Here is a 22,133-nt window from a genome sequence, read left to right on the forward strand (position 1 = left end):
CCAGTGTCCTCAGCCAGGGCAAGGGTTACAAGGCACTGACACAGAAAAGTGCTTGCTAGAGGCTGCACAAGATGCTTCATGTCCAGCTCTCTGAAGAAATGTGCTGAACAGGCTGATGGAACCTTCACAAACCATGGTGGATCTAGCACAGAAAACACAGATGCAGTTTTTTAGATTTGTTAGGTGATAGTCTCTGGCTCCAGTAGCACATTTTGCTGACATTATCTCAAATTCTCCACCCTCTTGTATAGATGTGCAGAATGTAGTAACTAAAAAAGAGAATCTGTACACCCAGAACATTGTTACTATAAAATTAAAATTCTTGGAACCACACTTGTTTTAAAACTCAGGCAACATAAGTAATGTCTGGCTTCAGTTAAATTGTTTGCTAACTTACTTGTAGCTACTAATTTCAAGATGCACAGGCTAGGAGTCATGTATATGTCCATATCTTTGCTTTCTGTAATTGCCAATAGTATTTCTAAAGTGTCGTTTTCTTTTTTTTTTATTTTAAATTTTCCTGAGGCAAAAGTGGTAAATGGAAGGCTTTAAGGATTGCTATACCTTCTTACTAGGGGATTTATATTCCTGGTAAAAGAACCACAATTTTTTCCTGGTACAGTTCAAATCAGTTGACATGGGGTGTGAAAGATTGCCTTAACTCCAAGGTGTCAAAAAATATCAACTGATCAGCAGAAAAAAACCTTTGGTTTAAACTTTGCTTTATGGGTTCCATATGGTATTTCCAGTTTAAAGAAAGAACTAGGTGACCTGCTCCAAAATGGCAGAATTTAATAGGCTAGTAAATTGTTAGATAGCTTATCAGTAAAGATGGCAGCCCAGTGGTTGTTTAATATGAACCTGAATATTAATTGTTGCTGTTAAGAAATTTATTATTTAAGTGGATTAAATCTACTGGCCCATAGTCCAGTCTTTTCAGTAAACTGCTACATTCTATTGCTCTCCCTTTGAAGAAGAATGTGAAGCAGGCAGGGCTCCTGCAGGGGGAATCCCAAATGTGCTTATTAGCAAGATGGTGCTCTATTTATCTCCTTATAAGTTGTCAGTGGGATTTGCATGACTCTGGGTACTCAAAAATATTATGAGTATTATATTTCACCATCTAGAACCATTCTGACTTTGGACTGAATGTTTTGCTCAATAATTAACAGAGGCCAAATAAGTGATGGAAAGAAGATGACAGCAGGAGCAGGGTTGGTGCACATGTGTGAGTTGAAGGTGTCTCCCTGTGGCTGGGCACTCTGAAAGGTGTCTGTGGCCAGGCAGGACACAGCTGTGGGTGGGATGGTGGGACTTGAAGAGAGTGAGAGGCAGCTGTACCCATGTGGATGTGTTGAGGTGCCTTTACACAGCTCAGTTCCACAATTTCCTTTCTAAAGTGAAAAAGAGTTTTAATTTCTATACCTTCTAGAGTATTGGAGTGGCTGTGGACATTGGCTGACCTGAGCTCTTAAACTCACTGAGCTGGGCACAACAGGGGCACATCAACACAGGCTGTAAAAATATTTGCTGTTTGCAAGGATTATGGCATGTAATATATGCTATATAAATTGCATATCCAGACAAGTATATATTTACCAAATCTTCCCACAATGCAAATGTGTCCTTAAACATGCAGGGATGAAAACAAACAAACAAACAAACAAAAAACCTGAGCTAATCCATGTAATTCACATATAAATATCCATGCAAAAATGGTAGCTGGAATACCTGTGCGTTGACTGTGAGCAGAAACATGAACACCATGCCCCAGACAGTTTTGTAAAATAAATTTTGTCTTCAGTTTCAGTTTAATAGCTCAAGATCTTTCTGCCAGATGTATGAGTGGCTTTGGGAGGAAAGACACAGGAAGGAAAATGAAGATGTGATCAACCTAGGAAATGGTTCTTGGGAAACCTTCCAGCACCATGAGCAAGCGAACACAGGAGTGCATTAGCGCTGCACACTGTCTGATGAGTGCTCCAGCGGCTACTTCACGGGACATAATGCTTTGTTTCACTCAGAAACAGACATTTGTGGGACACGAGAAAGCAAATGCATGTAACAGACACAGCTTTAAAATTTTTTAGCAGAGGCTCATGAAATTTTACCAAAGAGCAAATGGAGACTTGAGGATGTACTAAGAGAGACGTCAAAACCTGAAATTAATTGATGGACTACAGTCATAGCTAATTGTCAGTGACATGTTTTGCTTTGCACTGTTTGGACTGGAAATGAGATTTTGAGAAAATAAACGGAGACCAGCATGCTCAAAGTTACAGTTTTTCAGCTGTTCTAATAATCCCTTTCAAAAATATCACTGCATGCTATATTATGTGTCTCTACCTCTAACTTTGAACTAGTTGCAAACAGACAAAAGCATTGATTAAATGTGTCAACAGTATTAAACTCAAAGATGCTGAATACACCAAAAAGTGCATAGGAACTGTACAAAAAGAAGGAGGATGGCTAGAAAAATTAATTTGGAACAGCAATGAGATTTCAAGATAAACATAGAAAAGCTATTGTATCAAAGATGAAATGTAGAGTAGTGATGAAACCATAAAGATGAAGGATTGGGAATAATAGGACAGAAGGCAATATTGGTGAAGGTAAACAGAGGCATCATACACAGATGTGACAATGTACACTATTCTTTACATAGAACTTGTAAAGATGCATCTAACATCAGCTCCAAATTGCTGTCACTCTCGTGCTTTAAAGAAGGGGAGCAATGCTTTTGGGAAGGGATTGGATGTGCGATTGGAGAAGCATTGCTTGGGAAAAGAGTCTGCTTGCAATGACTGCAATTATGAAGTAATGCTAGTAGGACAGAAATTCCCATGACAGAGATAGGTATTATTTCTGAGATATACCACAGGGCAAGGCCAGAGCACTGGGAACCTCCCACAAAAAGAAAAGTGGTGTTTCAGGAACAAATCAGGCTACAAGCATCAGAATTGTACAATTACAGAATAGTTTTGCATTGGAAGGGATGCAAAGGTCATCTAGTTCCAACCCCCTTGCCATGAGCAGGAACACCTTCCACTAGACCAGGATGCTCAAAGCACCATCCAACACGGAGCACTGCCAGGCATGGGCATTCACACCTTCTTTGGGCAGCCTGTGCCTGTGTCTCAACTCCCCCACAGTAAAGGATATTTTCCTGGTATATAGCCTAAATCCACTCCCATTCAGTTTAATCAGCCCCATTCAGTTTAAAATGTCCCCTCTTGTCCTATCACTACACGCCCTTGCAGAACTCCACTGTAGTACCCTTTAAGTACTTGAAGATCCCATAAGGTCTCTCCTTCTCATCTCTAGGCTGAACAGCCCCAACTTTCAACCTGTCTTCACAGGAGAGGTGTTTCAACCTCTGGATGGTTATCAAGACCCTCCTTTGGACTTGCTCTAACAGCTCCACGTCCTTCTTACATTGGGTGCCGCAGAGCTGGATGCAGTGCTTCAGGTGGGGGGTCACCAGAACAGAGCAAATGGGCAGAATTCCCTTCCTTGCCCTGCTGGCCACGCTTGTTTGGAGGCAACCCAGGATGTGGTTGGCTTTCAGGACTGTGAGAGCATACTGCTGGCTTATGCCAAGTTTCTCGTCTGGGCTTAGTGGCTATTGCAAAGGCAGTTCACTGGGATCAGGGCCCAAGACAGATAGGCTAATGAATATAGATAGGCAGATAGGCTAATGAATTAAAGCCTCTATTTAAAATGAGGGTTAGTTTTCAGAGAAGGAGAGAAAAATCAAGGGAGATCTGTTGTCCCTTTTATTGGGAGTCTGAAGGCTAAAAAGAACCTGAGAAAGAGGCATTTGCTGTTGCACAAAGTGTCTAGACCAGAAACAATGACTGTATGGCATAATGTGCACCTGAGACCTGATACAAACCCACCAGAGTCAGGCCAGTCTTTTCACCACTTCCAAGAATCCTTGAAGCTACGAGCACTGTGCTGCCCTGATTCAGATATTTGTCACCCCATGAGGCCAACCTGCTTGCCCCAACATTGATCCACAGAGTCCAGCTTCCAAGACCAGCTGGTGCTCCTCACCTGACCACCTTGGTGCCATTCCTCATGACCTGCATGTCCACCATGCAGCCACCCACGACATAAGCAGCCAGGTTCAACTCAGAGAACTCAGCCTGGAATGGAGAAAAAGGACAAAGTGTTACTCAAGGGTGGCAGAGACACAAACACACAGACACAGACGCAGAATTTTCTTTGTCTGGAATGTGCCTTTCCTTTTTTTTTTTTATTTTTTTTTTTCTGTGAGGCAACTGGAGATCCAATTATAGCTGGTTTGCCCTGAGAGACTGCAGAAGTATTTATGGCTCCCACACTTGAGGTGTAAAAGTACACAGGATTAGGCTTACTGCAGTAATAAGTACTGAAGGAATTAAGAATGAGCAGGCTGAAAAATGCACACAGAATATATAATAATTATTATTATTATCATTATCGTTATTAAAAAGATGCAAGGTCATTTGAATTCAAATTCCAGGTTTCTGCTTGGAGAAATCCATTTAGAATTATGTCTGAATTGGCTGTCGTGCCACTGGCTAGCTATAAACCAAATACAAAAGATTTAAACCTTTTTAAACCTCATTATGTTGCAGGAAGGTGATAAGCAGAAGTCACCTGATGTGATTTGATGAAAATTACTAAGATTTTTATTATTAAAGAGTTTGCAAAGCTGGGTAAGTTATTAACAGAGCTGCACAATGATTAAAACACTTTGTATTTTAAAAGAGGCATGACTTGCTAGGCTGGAAAGGTTGACAAGGGGTATTTCAGCAGTGAGGAGCAAAAGACATGGGGTGATTATGATAAATATAAATTAACAGGTTTCGTTTTTTGAGGCAGAAAATATAGTCTTCTCCTTTTGAGTAGTTTTTTTCCCCTTCCTTTTAAGGCATTTTTTCATACTTAGTACGATGAAGACTGGGCAGCAGTAAAGTCATCTTGTAACCAGTAGCTGTGTAATACCAGAACACTCAGATGGTGCTGCTAATACTTAGGACTTTATTGAGATCCTTGTACTGTTTAATGTTCTTCTGCTACTTCTATTAGTTGGAACCAAAAGATAGTGCCAGGAACAACTTTTATACATTAAAAAAAGGAAAAAAAGCAAGCAAGCAAAAAAAAAAGCATGTTTTGTCCTCATGAACTCATGGAAAAAACTTGCCAATGGAGAACTTGTGCACCTGTAAAGGCTCAAAGGCCAGACGACAAATGAAAAAATAATTTCCAACTTTCCTTTTAAAATCCACATAATTTTAAAGCAATGGCTGTGGACTGGTGACCCAATGATGTAATGAGATTTCATGTCTGCAGCTCTGCGTAAACTTTTTAAAGCAACACCCTTACACGATCTTACATCATTGTAACTCCCAATTACAATGAAAAGGGGGGAAAATTCCCATTGCCAAGAAATAAATTCTGCTTCAAACACAAACACACACACAGACATACTCACAGGGAGGGATTGGCAGTGGTTCAGCTGACTGCCTGGATTTTACTCATGAGATATTGCACTGTGTTGCCTTGGCCACAGCCATGCTTCTTCAGTGACCCTAACAGATCAGAGGTAAGAAAACATGTACCCCTGAAAGGTACCTGCCTTTTATACATTTGAATAATCTCAGGACACCTAGAGAGCGAGGAGTCCACCCTGGACAAACTCAGTAAGATCAGATGCTTTGGGCACCATTGGTGATCTACCCAATGGGTCATGGCAAGCTTGTTAGTTTACACATTAGCTCCAGAGGCTCTGTGGACTGGGGAGATGACAGGATGTTTGTTCCACCTCTGTGTCTCCATATGCCTCAGAGATGTCCCACTCTGAAAGCAGAGTGTCGTCCAGCTGGACCTCCAGCTTCTGTTGCTGAGGAATGCATCATCTGATATGAACACTAGTACAAGAAAGGGAAGTTTTGGGTCTGTATTTTCATGTTCTTTATGCTTTTTTTCCAAAATTTTTTTCTGTGATAGTTTGTAGTAAAGAGCTTAACACTCCTGTTTGCTGGGGGTGAAAATGGGCAATCTTCATTCGATGAGGGGCACTGGCACTCTGACTAAGTTGGTCTGACAGGCGTTTCCCTGAGGCAGCCAGGCCAAACAAAGCTGTGCTCAGACACCTGACCTGCAAACAGCCCTGAGAGCCCCCCGAGCTGCTGAGCACTTCATGCCAAACTGCCAGGACCAATTTCAGGCCCTGCTAATGTCAAGAGCCAGAAGAAAAGGAGAAATCCCCTTTGGCAACCATTGTGCAGGGAACACTGGCAAGGAGAGAGAAGTGTAGAGAGGGTCTGGGGCATTCAGCTATCTCAATCCCAAAATGTCCAGATCTATAATCATAGCTGAGGGACAGTCTTGACCTTTGCCTGGCATTCACATCTGCTTTAACAGACAAAGTAAAAGAATGCTGCTGCTTTCATGTAGCTGCTTTGTTCCACCCAACAGGCCGCTGCTAGCTGGCTTTTGGAAGAAGGCTAAAACCTTCAGTCAGCAGAAATTGTTTCCTGTTGATTTTCCAGTGCTCCCTGTATTTTTAACTTTGTGGGTTTTGTAGCCCAATGACTTCCCTTGGCTGGGATTTCAGCTCTGAGATCATCTCCAGCCTGAGTTTACCTTGCAGACAAAGAGGTCTTTGAAAGCAGCCCATGCAGATAGAGTGACAGGTAACTATGCATAAAACGGGAGAGCCCAGCTCCCCGTGGCCTTGCAGAGTCCTTTGCATTAGGAATCATGGAACAGAAGAAGGCATTGCATTAGCCTGATGGTGTTTTATACTTTGCAGCAGTGACAGTGGCTGCAAAAACATTCAGGGCAAGAGCAAACCACATGTGACAAACGTGACACAAACTGTCTTGAAGAATAATGTAAAAAGACTGTGGGAGTAGAAATATTTCATACCCCTCTGAGGCTCAGATGTGAAATGATGCTCACAGCTGCTTTGATCACAGTTTTGTCAAAAATGCCTCCTTCAGGTATTAAGAACTAGAAGACTCTCCAAATCATTTGGACTAAACCTTAAGGCAGTCTCAGTTTCCATCAGGGTCCTCTGTGTGCTGGAGATCTTTTTGGTGAGCTATTTTAGAGTGTCCATTTCTGTTTCCTGATATTAAAACAGGAAGATATTGTCATTTTCAATCATGCAATAGTAGAAATGCCTGGCTTGGCAGCTATGCCTGTTAGTGATTTAAGGGAAGCTTGTGTTCAAGGTGTATTTTAAGCATTTTTCGTAGAATAACAGAAAGCTGTATTGGAAGGACTTCAAGACATCACACAGTCTTTCTCTCTTTCCTAATGCATGACCAGCTCTGCCTCTGCCATTGTGTGCAGATGCTACATAACCTTCTTCTGTCTTCCAGAGATGAGGAACCTCCTCAGGCAGTCTGTAACTTAACAACAATAGAAAAATTTCCTAAAGCCCTATCTAAATCTCTCCCCTTACTTTTTAAGGCAGCAATTTTTTGTGTCAATTACTTCTTTCTGCAGAACCTGAAGACTTATTCCTCAAAGACTTGTCCTTCCTTTTTTCTTTTTTTTTTTTCTTTTTTTTAAGACAAAATTAGTCCCATTCTTGTAAGATTTTCTAGTAGGTGATGTTTTTCAGTGAATTGATCAGAGCTGTTGCTGTCACAGGGAATCTCTCTGGCAGGTCCACGACTTCCTCCATATGTAAAATTGCCAACCATATGCGTGAGTATGGATTTGTGCATATGTATGCAGCAGTGTGACTATTTTTTAATTCATTCTGGCTGAGATCCACTATAATCTTTGAACTGCTTTGTCTGGGCAACCGACTAGCCTGGTCCGTGCCATGGTTTAGGCACTTGGGATGAGGAATTGCTACTGTATAATCAAATCTCATACATTCCTCTGTGGATTTTATGCCTTATTTGTTGGTAGATCTTCCAATATGTACAAGGAAAGGCACACATCAGGCTGCATTCCTAAAGCAGCACATTTCACTACAACCATTACAAGGATCTCAAGGGGAAAGTAAGCAATCCCTAAGTCCTGCACAGGCAGAAAGGTGGGCAGATAGTTTGGATGCCTATGGGATGAGGGCTGAGGCTATGCAGGTGTGCAAAATTAGAGACTACACATCCTGAGACATTTGTGTCTTTTCATGAGACTTTTTCCTTGGGCAGGCACCCTGCACCCCACCTTATCCCCAATACCAGGATTGCTCTCTGGGAGGAAAGAGTGGAGAGAATCCATCTGTGATGTGAATACTGCTTTGTGGCTCCAAGAGCATCTTCCACAAGTGCTCTTCACAAGTCCTGCAGCTGGGATGCATTCTCCTAGGCTAGAGACAATGCTGGTGCTGAAGATCCACATGCCTTCACCTGTGTGAACACCTTTTGGTTCATCAGCTCTGATGATATTCAGAATTGTCTCTTGGGTTTTCATTTCAGAAGTTATGTGACTACCTGAAAACTTGAGGTTTAGAAAAAACACATTTCTAAATATTTTGATCCCAGGAAATGGCTCAAAACCATGAACTCTGTAAACTTCCAAAAGCCCATGAAAAAAAAAAAGATAGTATTCATTTAAGAAAATAATGATTTTAGAGTAATTTTTACTACTTCTCCCTTTATTCATGGTTTCTGAATGCTTGCATGTGGCAAGCTGTGAGAACTCTGTTGCTGTTCTTGAACTGCTTTCTGGCATTCAGCTGGAAAAAAACCCAAACCCTAAACATATAATGAATAAAAATTACCCCCTTGTTTGACAAGAGGCTAGTTTTCCTTTCATCATACACACAGACCTGTCAGACGCTACCTTTTGAAAGGACCATTTTGCACCACACATGAAAATACGTCTTTAGGGGGGAAGTACAATGGAGCTGGAATTCATGATTTGTAGTACAATTATCTTCTGTTTCTGCCAAGTACAAATTTTTCCTGACAGTGCTGCCAATGGAGTCATAATCTATACCACAAGACTTTTCCAGAAGCATGTACATAGGAGTTCACTGAATAATCATTCCCTGAAAATAAACTGAACAGTGGGAACAAGTGAATGAGCTGTGCAAGAAAAATGCATGTCAGACAGACAGATGGACCCACCTCGTCACAGCAGGAAATGGTGGGAAGGAGAAGGGTGAACAAACATCAGGCATAAAAATGTAGATGTACTTCTGGGCTTCTTGACTCCCCTTTCACACTTTTCACCCCACTCGACCATCAATTAGCCAATACCAGGAGAGAGATCTCTGAACATATTAAAACTCCTTTGGGAAATACCTGCAGGAAAGGTATCCTAAAGGTGGTGGATTCTCTCTAAGAGGTGCTGCTTGCTCTTGCTTGCTGTGTCCCTTATTGGTCCATGCAGGGCACAGGAGTGGAAAAGACCATCAGAACCATAGGATTTAACCCCTTGTTACCCTTGGCACCATGTCCTGAAACCTTCACTTGCACCAAGGTATTTACTGAAAGGACTCATGTCCCCTTTATCCTCTGTTACGGCAGGAGAAACAAACTCAACTCTTCCAGTCTCCTCTCACAAGCCAGATCTCCATGGCCATCCCAGTGACCCTGCTCTGCACATCTCCTGCTTTGCAGAATCACTCTTCCAGACAGGTGTCAAGTGTCCCCCTCATCTCCCCCCGCCCTCAGGGTCATGGTCTGTCTGATGGCTCTGTGGCTGTCCAGGTCTCAGCCCCATCTCTTGCCCTCCTCTGCTAGCCTGTGGGTGTGCTGGGGATCTGTGGCCACGAGGAATTCCCCTGGGGCATGGGGCATGCTTCATGCCCAAGGAAACTCCACACAAGGTATGTTATGATCCAGATAAAAAAATCCCAGAAATCCTTAGAGCAGGCAAGGTTTAGTTTTCTCTGGGACAGCACAGAGAGTGTGGGGAGGAAGTGCTGAATTAGTTTCTCTCTAATGAAGGAAAACATCTGACAGAGCATAAGGCCTATGGTATAATTCCTCCTCTTCCTCAGTATACTGTGGTTTCTAATGCCTCCTGTCCTCTGGCCAATGAAGAACTGAGGAGATAAAAGCAAGATTTTTTTTCTGTGAGAAACTAAAAGCAATGTGGTCCACTCTTGTGGCACTTTAAGATTCTTCTTTAAATTAAACTTTTAGAGCCATTTATTCAAACTTATGCTTTTCATTTCTAAAAGAAATTCTTTAGTACTTGTATTTCTAGAGAAAAGAACTGGAGATGCACACACTGCAGTTCTGAAAGCTAGAAATCACCAGACAAGTAAAAGCAACAATGTGGATCAAAATCTAAGCAGCTTATTTTTAGCACAAAATAGAGATAGTATTTTTAGACTCAGCTGTTTTAAACCTTAGAGCTTTACCCACACTGAGTAAAACTTAAACCATCAGGGTTTTAATCAGAATAGGTCAAATAGATTTTCACTTTTGGATCAGTGTTTTGATCAGTGCCATGAATGGCTATCATTGCTACAGAAGTGGAAAAATACCCAAACAAGCAAAATGCAATCCAAACTGCCTCCAAAGAAAAAAGAGGCCAGGACTCAGGAGAGTGCTTGAACTAGCTTTACACCACCAAAGCCTTTCACCTCCCTCCCTGCAGCCAGCAGGAAGAAGGCAATGACACTGCTTACCTGATTTCACTAAATGTGGACAACAATAAATCCTTCAGCCTTTAAAGCATATTATATATATGGTTTCGGTGTTACACTGAAGATCAGAAGAGAAGAAACAAAGGTGGAAACAAAGTCAGGCTTGACGTTAATTTTAGTGAATGACAGGAGAGTGGTGTACACACCACAGTGTCCCTGCCAGCTCTCTCCTCATGCACTGGCACCAGGTGATGCCCACAGGAACCCCTGTCTCTTCCTGGAGATAATGGATGTGACAAACTAGGGCCTGGGGTTGCTATCAAGGTATGCAATTCACTCAGTGCCAAAGAACCAGAAAACCTTATTTGAGAGTCCATGAAACCTATTTTCATACAAGCTAAGACTTGCAGAAGCTCCCTGAGCAGCAGGATGACATTTTACAGCCTCTTCCCTGAGTATTACCCAGTGTCTGACATGAACTGGATTCACCTCTTGCAGAAACTCAGTATCTTCAAACATCTGCCTGTTACTCTAATTCAGCTGAAGTGAGCCAATGCATTCCACAGAGCTGGGTGTGGGGACAGACAGAGCAGGACAGCATGATCACATATGTCCTGCATTCCTCAGAGGAGGGGGGAGGCAGCCTGCAGAGCTGGTAGTGGTGCACAACCAGATTAGATAACTCACTTCCCGCTGCTGAGAGGGGGAGAGATGCTGCTGCTTGCAGCATTCCTGCTCCATTATAAATAAGTGATGTCACGGCTTTCAAAAAGTATCACCTACTATGCTGTTCTGCTTCCCCAACAGATTGCTAAAATGGCTTGCTTAGAAAGAATTAAAATGTAACAGAGATGGATATGGAAGAGGAGGGAGAAAAAGTTCAAACAAGCTACTGAACATCCTGGAAAAATGGCAGAGTTAGCATGGTCAGTAAAAATAAGGCAGTGGCTTTTTCCCAATGTGTTTTTCCAAGAGTACTTAACATTTGGATATTTCCTTTCATTGCTTTCTGCCATTCAAACTTCTTTGTTATTTAGCTTTTCAGATCAAATGTGGTTTTTCTCCTATAAAATCTAAAAAAAGCTCCTAAGGCAAACTGCATTTCTGGCTGAGTTAAGAATGTGTGGTTATCTGAAACACGATCAAATGGAAAAATGAAAAACTAAATGAACTTACTGAGCAGACCAAATGGTTCAAGAGGTGCCTAATAATCAAACATGGAGAGTTTATTCAGAACTGAACAGCCAGGTTAAGGCTTGTGCACCATGGCACAATCTGTGTGCTGTCTGGGGAAGGGTTACAGGAGTGAAGACTGTAAGCTGGGAACCCAGAAAGAAAGATGTGGACCATGTTGCCATGTTGATGAACATAGTTACTGTCTTTTCTTTTTTTCCTTTTTTTTTTTTTTTTTCCTTTTCTTTTGTTTTTTTTTCTTTCATAAGAAAACTGTGGAAGAACATTCATTTTTCAGGTAGAGAGGGTCAGCACTGAGCTTCAGGAGACCTGTTCCATAACAGTTTAGGCTGCTGGACTGCTTGAGGAAGAGGTGAGATTAGGAAGGCTCCAAATAAGTAGGGTAGGAGCAAGAAGTGAAAATTAACTATCAAGAAATACTGAGGAAGGATGGATGGACAAAATAAGAAGGGAAGAAAAAGCCAGAGTCTGAAGGAAGCAGTGCCTCTCTCTTGACCTTAACAATATGCATGAGGGCCCTGGGGTCAGATTCAAGGACTGCCCTTGACAATGCAGCCTCTGTGTTTCCCTGGAGAGACATTGATCCAGCTGGGAAAAGTCATCATCCCTTCTCCTTCTGAGGTCTAGAGGAGTCAAGAGCAGCTCCCTGTCCACTAAATGAAGGCTGGGCTGCCTGATCTGAGTGGCAAGGAGGGGAAAAGTGGAAAATAGCCAGGATCCTTGTTTTCCATTCCTCAGCTCTCCTACCCACTGGGGGCTTCATTCCCTTGGGCAATGCTGCAGTAGTCACTATGTGGGCATTTAATGAAAGCTGAGGGGCTTAGCCATGGCCCTCACCAGCAAAATTGCATTATGGCCTTTGCTTGGAGCAATTTGTTGCCTCATTTAGAATATGGGTATTCAGCCTATGTGAAGGATTTCAAGAGGTAAACTGGGAAAGTGTCCCTACAAGAGTCCAAGGAGACATGTGATGAGCTACCTTGTAAAGGTGACGAGGGTCACAGCTTGATACCCCAGCAGGGATCAGGAGTCCATTCCTGACCTGCACTCACCAAACATTTGAAGGCAGTTCCTTTATAAGGACTTCAAGTGCAAGAACATCTGAGGAGAAGGATTATGAGGGGAAAGACAGAGACTGGAGGTTTAGAAAAGAATTAACAGGCCATTTTGAAGAGTACCAAGTCTAGCTTTGAAGCTGAACCTGCTTTGAATGATGGAGAGGGTTGAATCAGAGGCTTGAAGGGAAAACCTAAATTATTTGGTTTCATACTTCTAAGTGAGTAGCAGGATTTGTAGATTTTTAAATTTTTCCTATTCTCTTTTAGGATAATTTCTAAGGCAGACAACAAAATAAAGACTTTGATAAGGAAATGCCAGGAAGAATTATTCTTGCTAATGCCACCCAGACTGACAAATGTGATATCAATAAGAAAGAAAAATCTGTCGCAGACACAGTTTGATCAGAACATGTGTGCTCATGAACAGTCATACACAACAGGACAGGACCCCTTTGAAAAGAGAAGAAACACCTTTTCAAGAGTAATAGGTCCTGAAAAAGTCTTCAAAACCACTGCATTATTAATCCGCACACATACATCATGCAGAATGAACAGCCTTATAAAACCAGAAAATATCAGGTCATTCAAACAACATTCAGCACCTTTATTTACTCACCTAAGCATTTTTTAGAGTCCTAATGAGTATAAAACAAATATATGATTCTTTCAAGATCACATTCTAATCTCTACATTTCTCTCTTCTTATGCCTGCTTTCAAGGTGGGTGCCTGCAGATGATTATTATTATTAATACTTTTTTTGGCAACAGAATTCATTCTCAGTCCACTTGGGACTTTTTTTGACAGACACTTCATAAACACACAGAGCAGGGTACAGACCCCAACATGAAGAGGCTTCAACTGAAATGAATATCTGGTGCCAAGGTTAACAGGAAAACAGAATGTGTCCAGTGCCCAGCGGAGCACATAAAAAAGCATGCTATGAACCTCGTTACTGTTCCTGGGACAGATCACCTCTCCCTAGCTGTGTCCATATATATTGCTTAGAGAGAAATTCACTTAACACTGACCTGTTCCACTCGGATATCAAATTCTCCATTCACCTTCTTCCCCTGGAAATATTTGGCCCTGCAGAAGAAACAATAGAGATAAACATGGTTAAATAAGATTTTTTTGCTTTCATTACATACGGTTTTGCTTCTGTGTTTTCCCATTTTGCTATCTGGGTCACAGCATGTTTTTCTAATTCCTATCTTCTTTTACCTTTCTGTTCTCCAGGAGAAACCTGCCAAGCCAGATGAAAACCACATTGAAAAGTTCCTTCAAGGCTTGTTACTTTTTCATTTAATTTTCAAACTGAAAACCAAATGTTCTCCTAATCTCTTCCAGGGAACAACTATAATCAGTGATTCCTTGCTATATCTCATTTAATACTCTATTCTGTAAAAGGAGAACAACATCAGGAACTTCTGATGTTGAGCAAGGAGCTTTATCATCACAGCTGAAGTACTTGTGAAACCTCTTCTCATTCTCTCTTGCTCCAGAGCTGCTTTCCACTTCTGTTTCTTTTTGCTGTTGATTTAGGGAAACTGTGTCTGCATCTCTACAGGGTCACTGATGAAGCATCTCTTCTCCTGAACTGAGAAAATGTGTTTGTTTTGGGATTGAACACTGCTGTGAGAAGAATATTACAGCTTCCACCACCTCTGTTCCTATCTCCCCACACTATGCAGACAACAAAGCACTTCCAGAAGGTTGTTTGTGAAAGGGGAAGGCTGTCAGTAGTGCTGGAGAAGAAAACAGAGGAAAAGGACAGACAGTTTTAGGTTTTTGTACTCATATTTGTGCATAATGCCCTTTCTATTGATTGGCGAATGGGGAAATTGCCAACATAAATTTCCCTGTGAGTATTTCTCTCCAATTGTTCCTCTCACCAAACAAGCTTGACAGAAGAAAATATGAATTTATTTTGTCCTCCTGCCCTATAAACTTTCAGAAGGCCATGTAGGCTCCAAAGAGTTTTTCTATTTGGAAAGCACTGAAAACAGTTTAGCCGTACAAGAGCCGTTTCCAGAGACAAAGTAACTCTGGGTTCTGTTTCCAATTGGCAAAGACAGGACAGAATAAAGAAGTAAAGGAAAATGAGGGGAAGCCGTCTTTGCTCCCTATTTTATAGTATAAGAGAGAGGGAAAATAAAAGCTGGCTCACATTTTTACTATGTGTCTATTTGTTCCAATAAAAAAAGGAGAGACAGTAGGAAGGCAATTTTCCCTGTGGCTGAATCACACCAGTTTATAGCTGAATGCTCCCCTCCCCAAGAAATGTGACGTGTAAATAAAAAAAGTTGTTTTGTTATTCTGGCTCAAAATGAAGTAAAAATTTTTCATTGTAATAGAAAAATACATCAAAAATTACAAAAGCCTTCTGCTTAATTCTAACAAGGACATCTGAATGCTGTATCACACTTCCCTTCCCGGACTGCCCATCCATCAACATGTAAGACTTCTGTGTAGGTGAGGGACAATGTAGCAGCCAGGTGTAACTAAGACCAGGTGACTCGAACAACCCTGCTTTGTATAAAAAGCAGATCTCTGCCCATTTTTCCTTCTTTTTTTGAATTTATGAGCATTGTATGAAAAAAATAAAAAGAACAACTCAGCAGACAAGCTAAGACATCATGCCTCTAACAATAAACAGGAACTCTAAATTCACTTAATAATTCCATTAAATTTCTGGAGGCATGGCTCAAGAGGGTCTGGCAACATTCCTCACTCCTAAACATTGGAGATATTGCTGGAACCAGTGACTTCTTAAAAACTGCAATAAGCTTTCACAGGGCTCACAGGAACTGGTCTGAAATTTGAAGCGTACTATTCCCTGGTACAAGGTTTATTCCCACCACGCTCATAATACATATTGCTTACCCACATTTATGGAACACACTTCCTCCCTCTATGGCCTCTCCTCTTTGTTGACCAGTTGGTTGCAAACTCCTTGGTGATGCTGTGCTTCAGCTTGTAATGAAGTGTGACTGACCATGGTCCTCAGCTTGGCTCAGAGGCATCAAAGAGGCTTCCACTGCCTGGTCCAGGAAATGAGCCTCCACATGCTTACACAATCCTCTTTCTCCTCTCTGCACTACTGGCTGGGCTTATGGGTGGTCACACTTTCAAACAGAGGGTGCATCCAGCGTTAGGAGCTGCTGGAGTAGTACAAGGGACCTCAGCTTAGACACTGTGTGACTTCTCTGTCCTATCCCTCTTTCCACACAGGCTGTCTCATCCAAGGTCCCTAGAACTTTCCTTTAACAGTAAAATATATCACTGTCTTCCCAAAAGAGTCCCCCAGGAAGCTTAACCTGCTCTGAGTGTCTCTGAAGACTACAGGTTCTAGGCAATTTGCAGCCAAATATTTTGGTCCGTTATTTTTAGACAACCAAGGGTAAGAATAAAACATTTCTTACTGAAACATCTCTGAAATAGATGGAATAATGTTTTCAATTCTCACCTGGGGTTTTGGAGCTCCTAGGCAGTAGAGGCTATCACAATTAAATGAAAAATGGCCTTAGCATCCTCCTGGAGCTCCTCAAATTTTAAGCAAGCTGGAATCATTGTCAATGCTGTGGAAGTATCCTTGTAAGAGACTCTTGGTCAGTTCTGCACAATGTCTGAAATGGCTTGTGGTTCTCACAGTGGACATGAGACAGAGGAAAGGAAGACCATGCTGCTGTGGTGGGGATGCATGAGAAAGAGAGTTGTTTGTGGCAGCCTCCTGGCTGTACAAGACATTTGTGGATGCTCTCTGCCCCAAAACCACCTGAGCAAATCTCTTCCAGACCTCTGTCTAGGATCTGACTGCTGCAGAGTCATCTAGGCAGCTTGTAGTGTGGCAGAGAAGCTGTGCCCAATCCAAAAACTTTCTGAGAACCTCGGAAGTGTCCCCACTCACCTTCAGCTCCCAGAGATGAGAGGAGCAGCTCATGGCCCCAGGAGGGCTCAACATCCCCAGCTTGGGACTGGTCAAGCCACTTGCCACACAGCCCCAGTGCCTCTCCCAGGCAGTCTGCAGGCCTGGCCACTGCTTGGCTGGCCAACCCTTCATTTACAGCATGTCAGATGTTCAGCTCAGCAGAACACAGAGCTATAATTTGGCTAGGCAGGGTGCAGATGGGCTGGTGCGGTCGCTGTGATCTCAGTGAATTAGCATGTAAACATGTTTTGACTGAAGAAAACTGCAGGGCCATGCTCAAGAGCAGTTCCTGGGTGGGATTTATAGAGCCAGGCAATCCATTTAAATGTGGCCCCATGGACTGGGAGGGAGGAAGCACTGCGATAAACAGACAAATGTCTGCCCTGCTTTGCAGGAAAGAAACCTGCCTTGAATCCCTCTTTCTTTCTGATTAAGAAGCTGCATGCTCTGGAAAAGGATGTATTTTCTGAGTGCAAAGGGATCAAACAAACCTAAGTTTTGCTTTCTGCCCCAGCTCTGACATTATTACAGGGACATAAGAAACCCAATGCCTCTTCTTATGAAGTAATCTGGAAAGGATATCAGTTTATTTTGTAGAGATATTCTGTATACCAGCACCATTCTGCCTCAATTACCATGGCTGGAGAAAGCATATACAACAATTTTCTGTCAGATATGGAGTGTACCTTTACCAGCAGTAGGGAATAATAAATGATCATTTCACCTCCCATTACCTGCCTCAGGCTAATTCACAGATTTTTACAGCTTCCTAGGAGAGACCTCAGTGGAACTGATAAAGCAAATATTGGAATGCTGTCTTGGAAACCGGGAAGCCATTCTTCAGATGAACTAATAAGCCTGAGCCCAAATCCCCTGTGATGTGAGTGAACCCTGACTCACACCTCTATCACTGTTCAACAGAGGCCTTGAGCTACAAACTCAAGAGCTGGCTTCTACCTTCAATCCAGAAATGGACTCTCCTCACTGAGAGCATGCAAAAGGACACCAGGATATTGTAATGGCAAATTCCTCCAAATCCTCTGACTGAGCTTGTGCCTCTGGATCAAGACACAACAAGCAGAGAAAGCCAAGGCAAACTTTGCATGGAAACCACTTCCTATCTGGAGCAGGAAGCAGCCTTTCCTATGCTATGGAGGGGCCAGAGCAAAACACAGTGAAGAGAGAAATGCATAGGACTCTTGGGGAGAGGCGGGCAAGGGAGTGGGTGGAAGAAAGAAGAAGTGGTAAGAAGAGACTCGGGTAATCAAACCCAAAGGCATCCATGGGTAAATTCTAGAATTATCTGAATTATTTCCCTGGTATCACATTACACATATTTCTCTTGAGCCCTTGGGAAAATAAGGCATGTAATTTCTTTCTGAATAATCTAGGAAAAGGCGAGGCTGAAGCCCCCTGGTTCGGGTGTGGGGGGCACCTCAGGGAGGGTGGGGAGGTGGTGAGCCACTGTATAAAATCCCCATGTCAAAGGCCTGGGGGCCCAAGTGATGCACAAGGCACTCACTGTATGTCCTCATTGTCTCCTTCATAAAAAGGGCTGGGACTGGGAAAAAGGAGGCAGTTTCCAGGATACTGGCCAGCAGCTGCTGGAATGCTCCAACCCCCCCCCCCAGACCCTACATGCTATAAGGGCAGCAGGGAGGGGAAGGGGGAGGAGAGATGCATTTATGCCCTTTCTTTTTTCAAGGGTGAAAATAAGGAAGGTTTTCCTTTCAGGAGCCAGTTCTCACTCCCTCCACCACTTTTCCTCACTTCAGAAATTCTTAGCTGTACACAGTATGGAATTTTGAGATAGTCAACTGACTGCCCAGGGCATAGGGATGGGAAAAATCACTCCATAAATGCTGAGGTCTGCAAATTGCTGGAGCTTTTGTCCACATCTACTTTGGCCTAGAGACCTTTATGCAGTGTTCAGCTGTGATATGGACTGGTTCGTAATTAAAACTTATTCTGCAAGAATACCTTGGGGCAAGGGGTGAGGGGTGTCAGAAGGGCAAGTAAGAGTGCTGGATGTGTGCTTTGACACCACAGAAAACAAGGTTTGAATTAAAGGTTAGATGGACCAGAGGCAAGTGCAGAAAGAAAGAAAAGGTACACATTGTACATACTGACAAGGAAGGACCAGTGAGTAAATCTCAGGTTTGCGGTGGGTCAAAAGGTAACCCTAAATGCACTGATACTTTGCCAGGAGCTCCACAGAAGCTGCAGCTCCATCCTTGGGGCAGGGCTGTGCTGTGACCAGCCCTGCTCCTCCCTGGGACAAGACCACCTTGTTCTTGGTGCTGTCACCACCTGATTTGCTGTGGCCACCGAAGAGAGAGCCAGCTCCGCAGTGCTGCAGGTGTGTCCTCAGCATCCTCAGCCGGGCTGTGGGAACAGACTCCTTCTGTTGCCTTCTGGGGAGAATCACAAAACCCAGCCCACTCTGGTTACTGTAAAACCACCCCTGAAACATTATGAGTTATGGGATCACATGAAAGGAAGGAACACCTCACCCAAAGGGAGTTGTGCTGGGCTCTGATGGCAGGACGAATTTGGGTCTTTTTGGATAAAGGAAGTCCTTCTGGTGAGGTCCTTGATGGGATCTGACATTCCACCGTATAGGGCTGGGAGGATTTTCTGGGCTTGAATGCTGATGGCAAGGGAAGTGTTGGGGCAGCAAGGGAGAAGGGTTTTTGAAATCTTCTTTTGTGAGTCCTCCCTTTCTGAAGGCCTGTTTTCCAGGGAGACCTGGCTTGGCAAGTCACCAGCACTTCAAGATCACAGACACAACCATTCGGACCACTCGTTCTATTCAAGGAATTGTGGAGTCCCGCACAATAGTGGCCTCCCAGCATCTTCCTGTGCCACCTCCTGCTCATCAAACAGGGGTAATCAAAGCCATCCCCCCACAAGAGAAGAAGCACTAGTTAGTGCAGCACTATTGCTTTTGGGCACAGCTTTGTGTGCTTCTCCGAGCTGTCAGAATAGGAAGGACACTTTGCTGTAGGTCTGGTCACCCACCCAGGCTGTGCTGTGGTCACATTCCTCCTGCCCACAAAGAGCTGGGGGTAGGAGGGTAGGGGTTGGAGGTGGGGTACTGCATTAAGTACAATATGAGGCAGCAATTTGGTTTTGTGTATTATCAAAATAGCGCATTGCTGGAACATTTCCACATTGCTAAATCTAAATAATATGGCCTGGAGCTGTTTGCAAGGGGTATCATTTTTTTGTTGAGGATTTTGCAATATTTTTTTCCAGTCCACTATAGTTCTCCTTGAATATGAGGAGCAGTAGAACTGGCCTAACTTGGACAAGCCCTGGGGCAGGGCTATGGACTTTCAGGCAGAAGAAATCTGGCTCATAAACCTTGAGAAATATATCTGAGGGTTGGGTTTGTTGGATTTTTTTTTTTTAATATGTACAGGACTAGGCAGGACATTCTGAGGTTAAATTCTATGCATTTATAGGAACTCTGGTAAAGTAATTAAGGAGCCAGATTTGACTTGCATTAGCATAGTTATAGCCTGGTGGGGAATGTTTTCCATATTCCTTGTGTCTATTTTTGTAATGATACTAATCCTTTACATTTCTGTATCACCTTTCATTTAGGGGGACTAGATCCCAAGATACTTTACATATGCAGGACAAAAATACAGACATACATGACAGTGTTATACCTAAAACAGATTGAAAAGTGATGTGATAAATGCAATTTCTTGAAAAGTTTTGACAGCCTTGTCTCCTTTTTACCCCATGTCTGTATGCTAGGGAATACAGAAACTCTCCATGCTCCTCCCTGGCGTGCATATGTGCACAAACACACACTCATTTAACACAAACTTGCCTCCACTTTCTGCTTTCCACTCTTCAAGAAGTGGAATTCACGAAGTGTAGGAGCAAAAATATTTGGTCCTGGGCAAACAAAGCTAAATGATGAAAATATAAGGGCTTTTTAACCAGACTTGTGAAAATGTGAATTTTATGTGTAAGTTTTTTCAAATTATTGCTACGTTGTTGCACAGAACTTGTGAAACATTAAAAGCTCATCACTGTGTAAAAAAACTTATTCATAATAATCAATATTCAGTGACCACCATGTTAGGTGATTTGGCACTTTCTTATCAGGAAATATAGACAAAAGTTTGCATTTTTACCAGCAAATTCCTAAGTTCAAGCTTAAACTTTAAAACTTCTCATTATGTTTAAATGAGTTAGGTACAGGAATATTCCTCTTAAAGGGAGCCTTAGTATATCACCTTCAGCCTACTGAAAGCATGAAATGACTCATGACACTCATTGAATATTTTTAAAAGGAATTCCTTGTAAAAAGTCCCAGTATTTAGGAATTCCCATGTTACCAAAATTCAGTATTAGACTGTTAGTATTCGCAATCAAGTTTTTAGGCAAATTACATATTTAGGGCTCAATATTTTTATGTTTCAGAAGTAAAAAGAATTTTCTTTTTAAAAGAAGTTGATTATTTCCTTTGACTAGTCTAAAGCAGTAATTCTGTCAAATCAGTCCATAATTAGACCTGAATCATAACATGACTGTTATACAAAGAACCATTTCAAATGTTTTAAGAGGATTTAATTCAGTGCTAATCACAGTTTCTCTCTTCCTTGATCTTAAAATTTTTGGAGACAGTATGTTTAGGCAGATTTGACTACAAATTAAAGAGGAGATAAAACAATGCGATTTTTATACCCTCTGTGACTTATTTTTTTGGTGAAGTATTTCACAATACTCATGTATATAATACTCACAGTACTCAACTGCTGCACACAGGGTACTTGTATTTTGGGCAAGGCAGCAAACACAGCACTGTGAGCTCTGGAAACAGCCTGAAACGTGGACAAAACACACCAATGGCTTTCAAAAGCCACATGAGCTGTTTCACAAATGTAATTTAGATATTCAGCAAATGCAAAAAAACAACTTTGTTATGCTGTCTGGTCCAGAAAGCAATGCTTTTAGCATGTGTGGCTAATAGGAGCCTTAGCTGTGCTTGATCACTTCCCCCATAAGCTGTTTAATCATGAGGCATTAGGCTGGAAAGCTGAGCACTTTCACAGAGGATGGGGGTTAATAATTCTCAATGCAAAATCCTGTTTGATCTGCTGAGAAATTCAATCCAGCTAGAGCATAATTTTGTTTAATAGCATGGTGGGCGAGGAGGTTGCCAGAGGTGGAATGCTTCCCTCCTGGCTGAGGTCAGGCTGCTGGAGCTGGCCCATGTGCCAGCACCTGGAGTTCTGCTGCCTCCCTTCCTCGTGGTCTGCTCCCTTTTGCTGTGCGTTTAACACACGCACGTGTATTCATGTCTGAGCTCCATTTTCTCTGGCAGCTGCTGTAGGTGAGTTGTGGATGAGTTTCTGGAAGCCTCCCAAGGAA

At 42.5% G+C, this 22,133-nt stretch overlaps 1 protein-coding gene across 1 annotated transcript in view; it reads right to left on the minus strand.

The window, feature by feature from the left end:
- The window catches only part of SYN3 (synapsin III), a 188,054-nt gene that overhangs the window by 141,139 nt on the left and 24,782 nt on the right, over positions 1-22,133 (minus strand). The window contains exons 3-4 of the mRNA XM_021553949.2: positions 13,840-13,897; positions 4,057-4,148 (exon numbers count right to left, since the gene is read on the minus strand). Coding sequence (XP_021409624.2) covers positions 4,057-4,148; positions 13,840-13,897 — 150 coding nt within the window. The remainder of the gene's footprint in view (positions 1-4,056; positions 4,149-13,839; positions 13,898-22,133) is intronic.

This window comes from Lonchura striata, chromosome 5 (genome assembly GCF_046129695.1).
Source record: "Lonchura striata isolate bLonStr1 chromosome 5, bLonStr1.mat, whole genome shotgun sequence".
In the NCBI taxonomy this organism is placed as follows: Eukaryota; Metazoa; Chordata; class Aves; order Passeriformes; family Estrildidae; genus Lonchura; species Lonchura striata.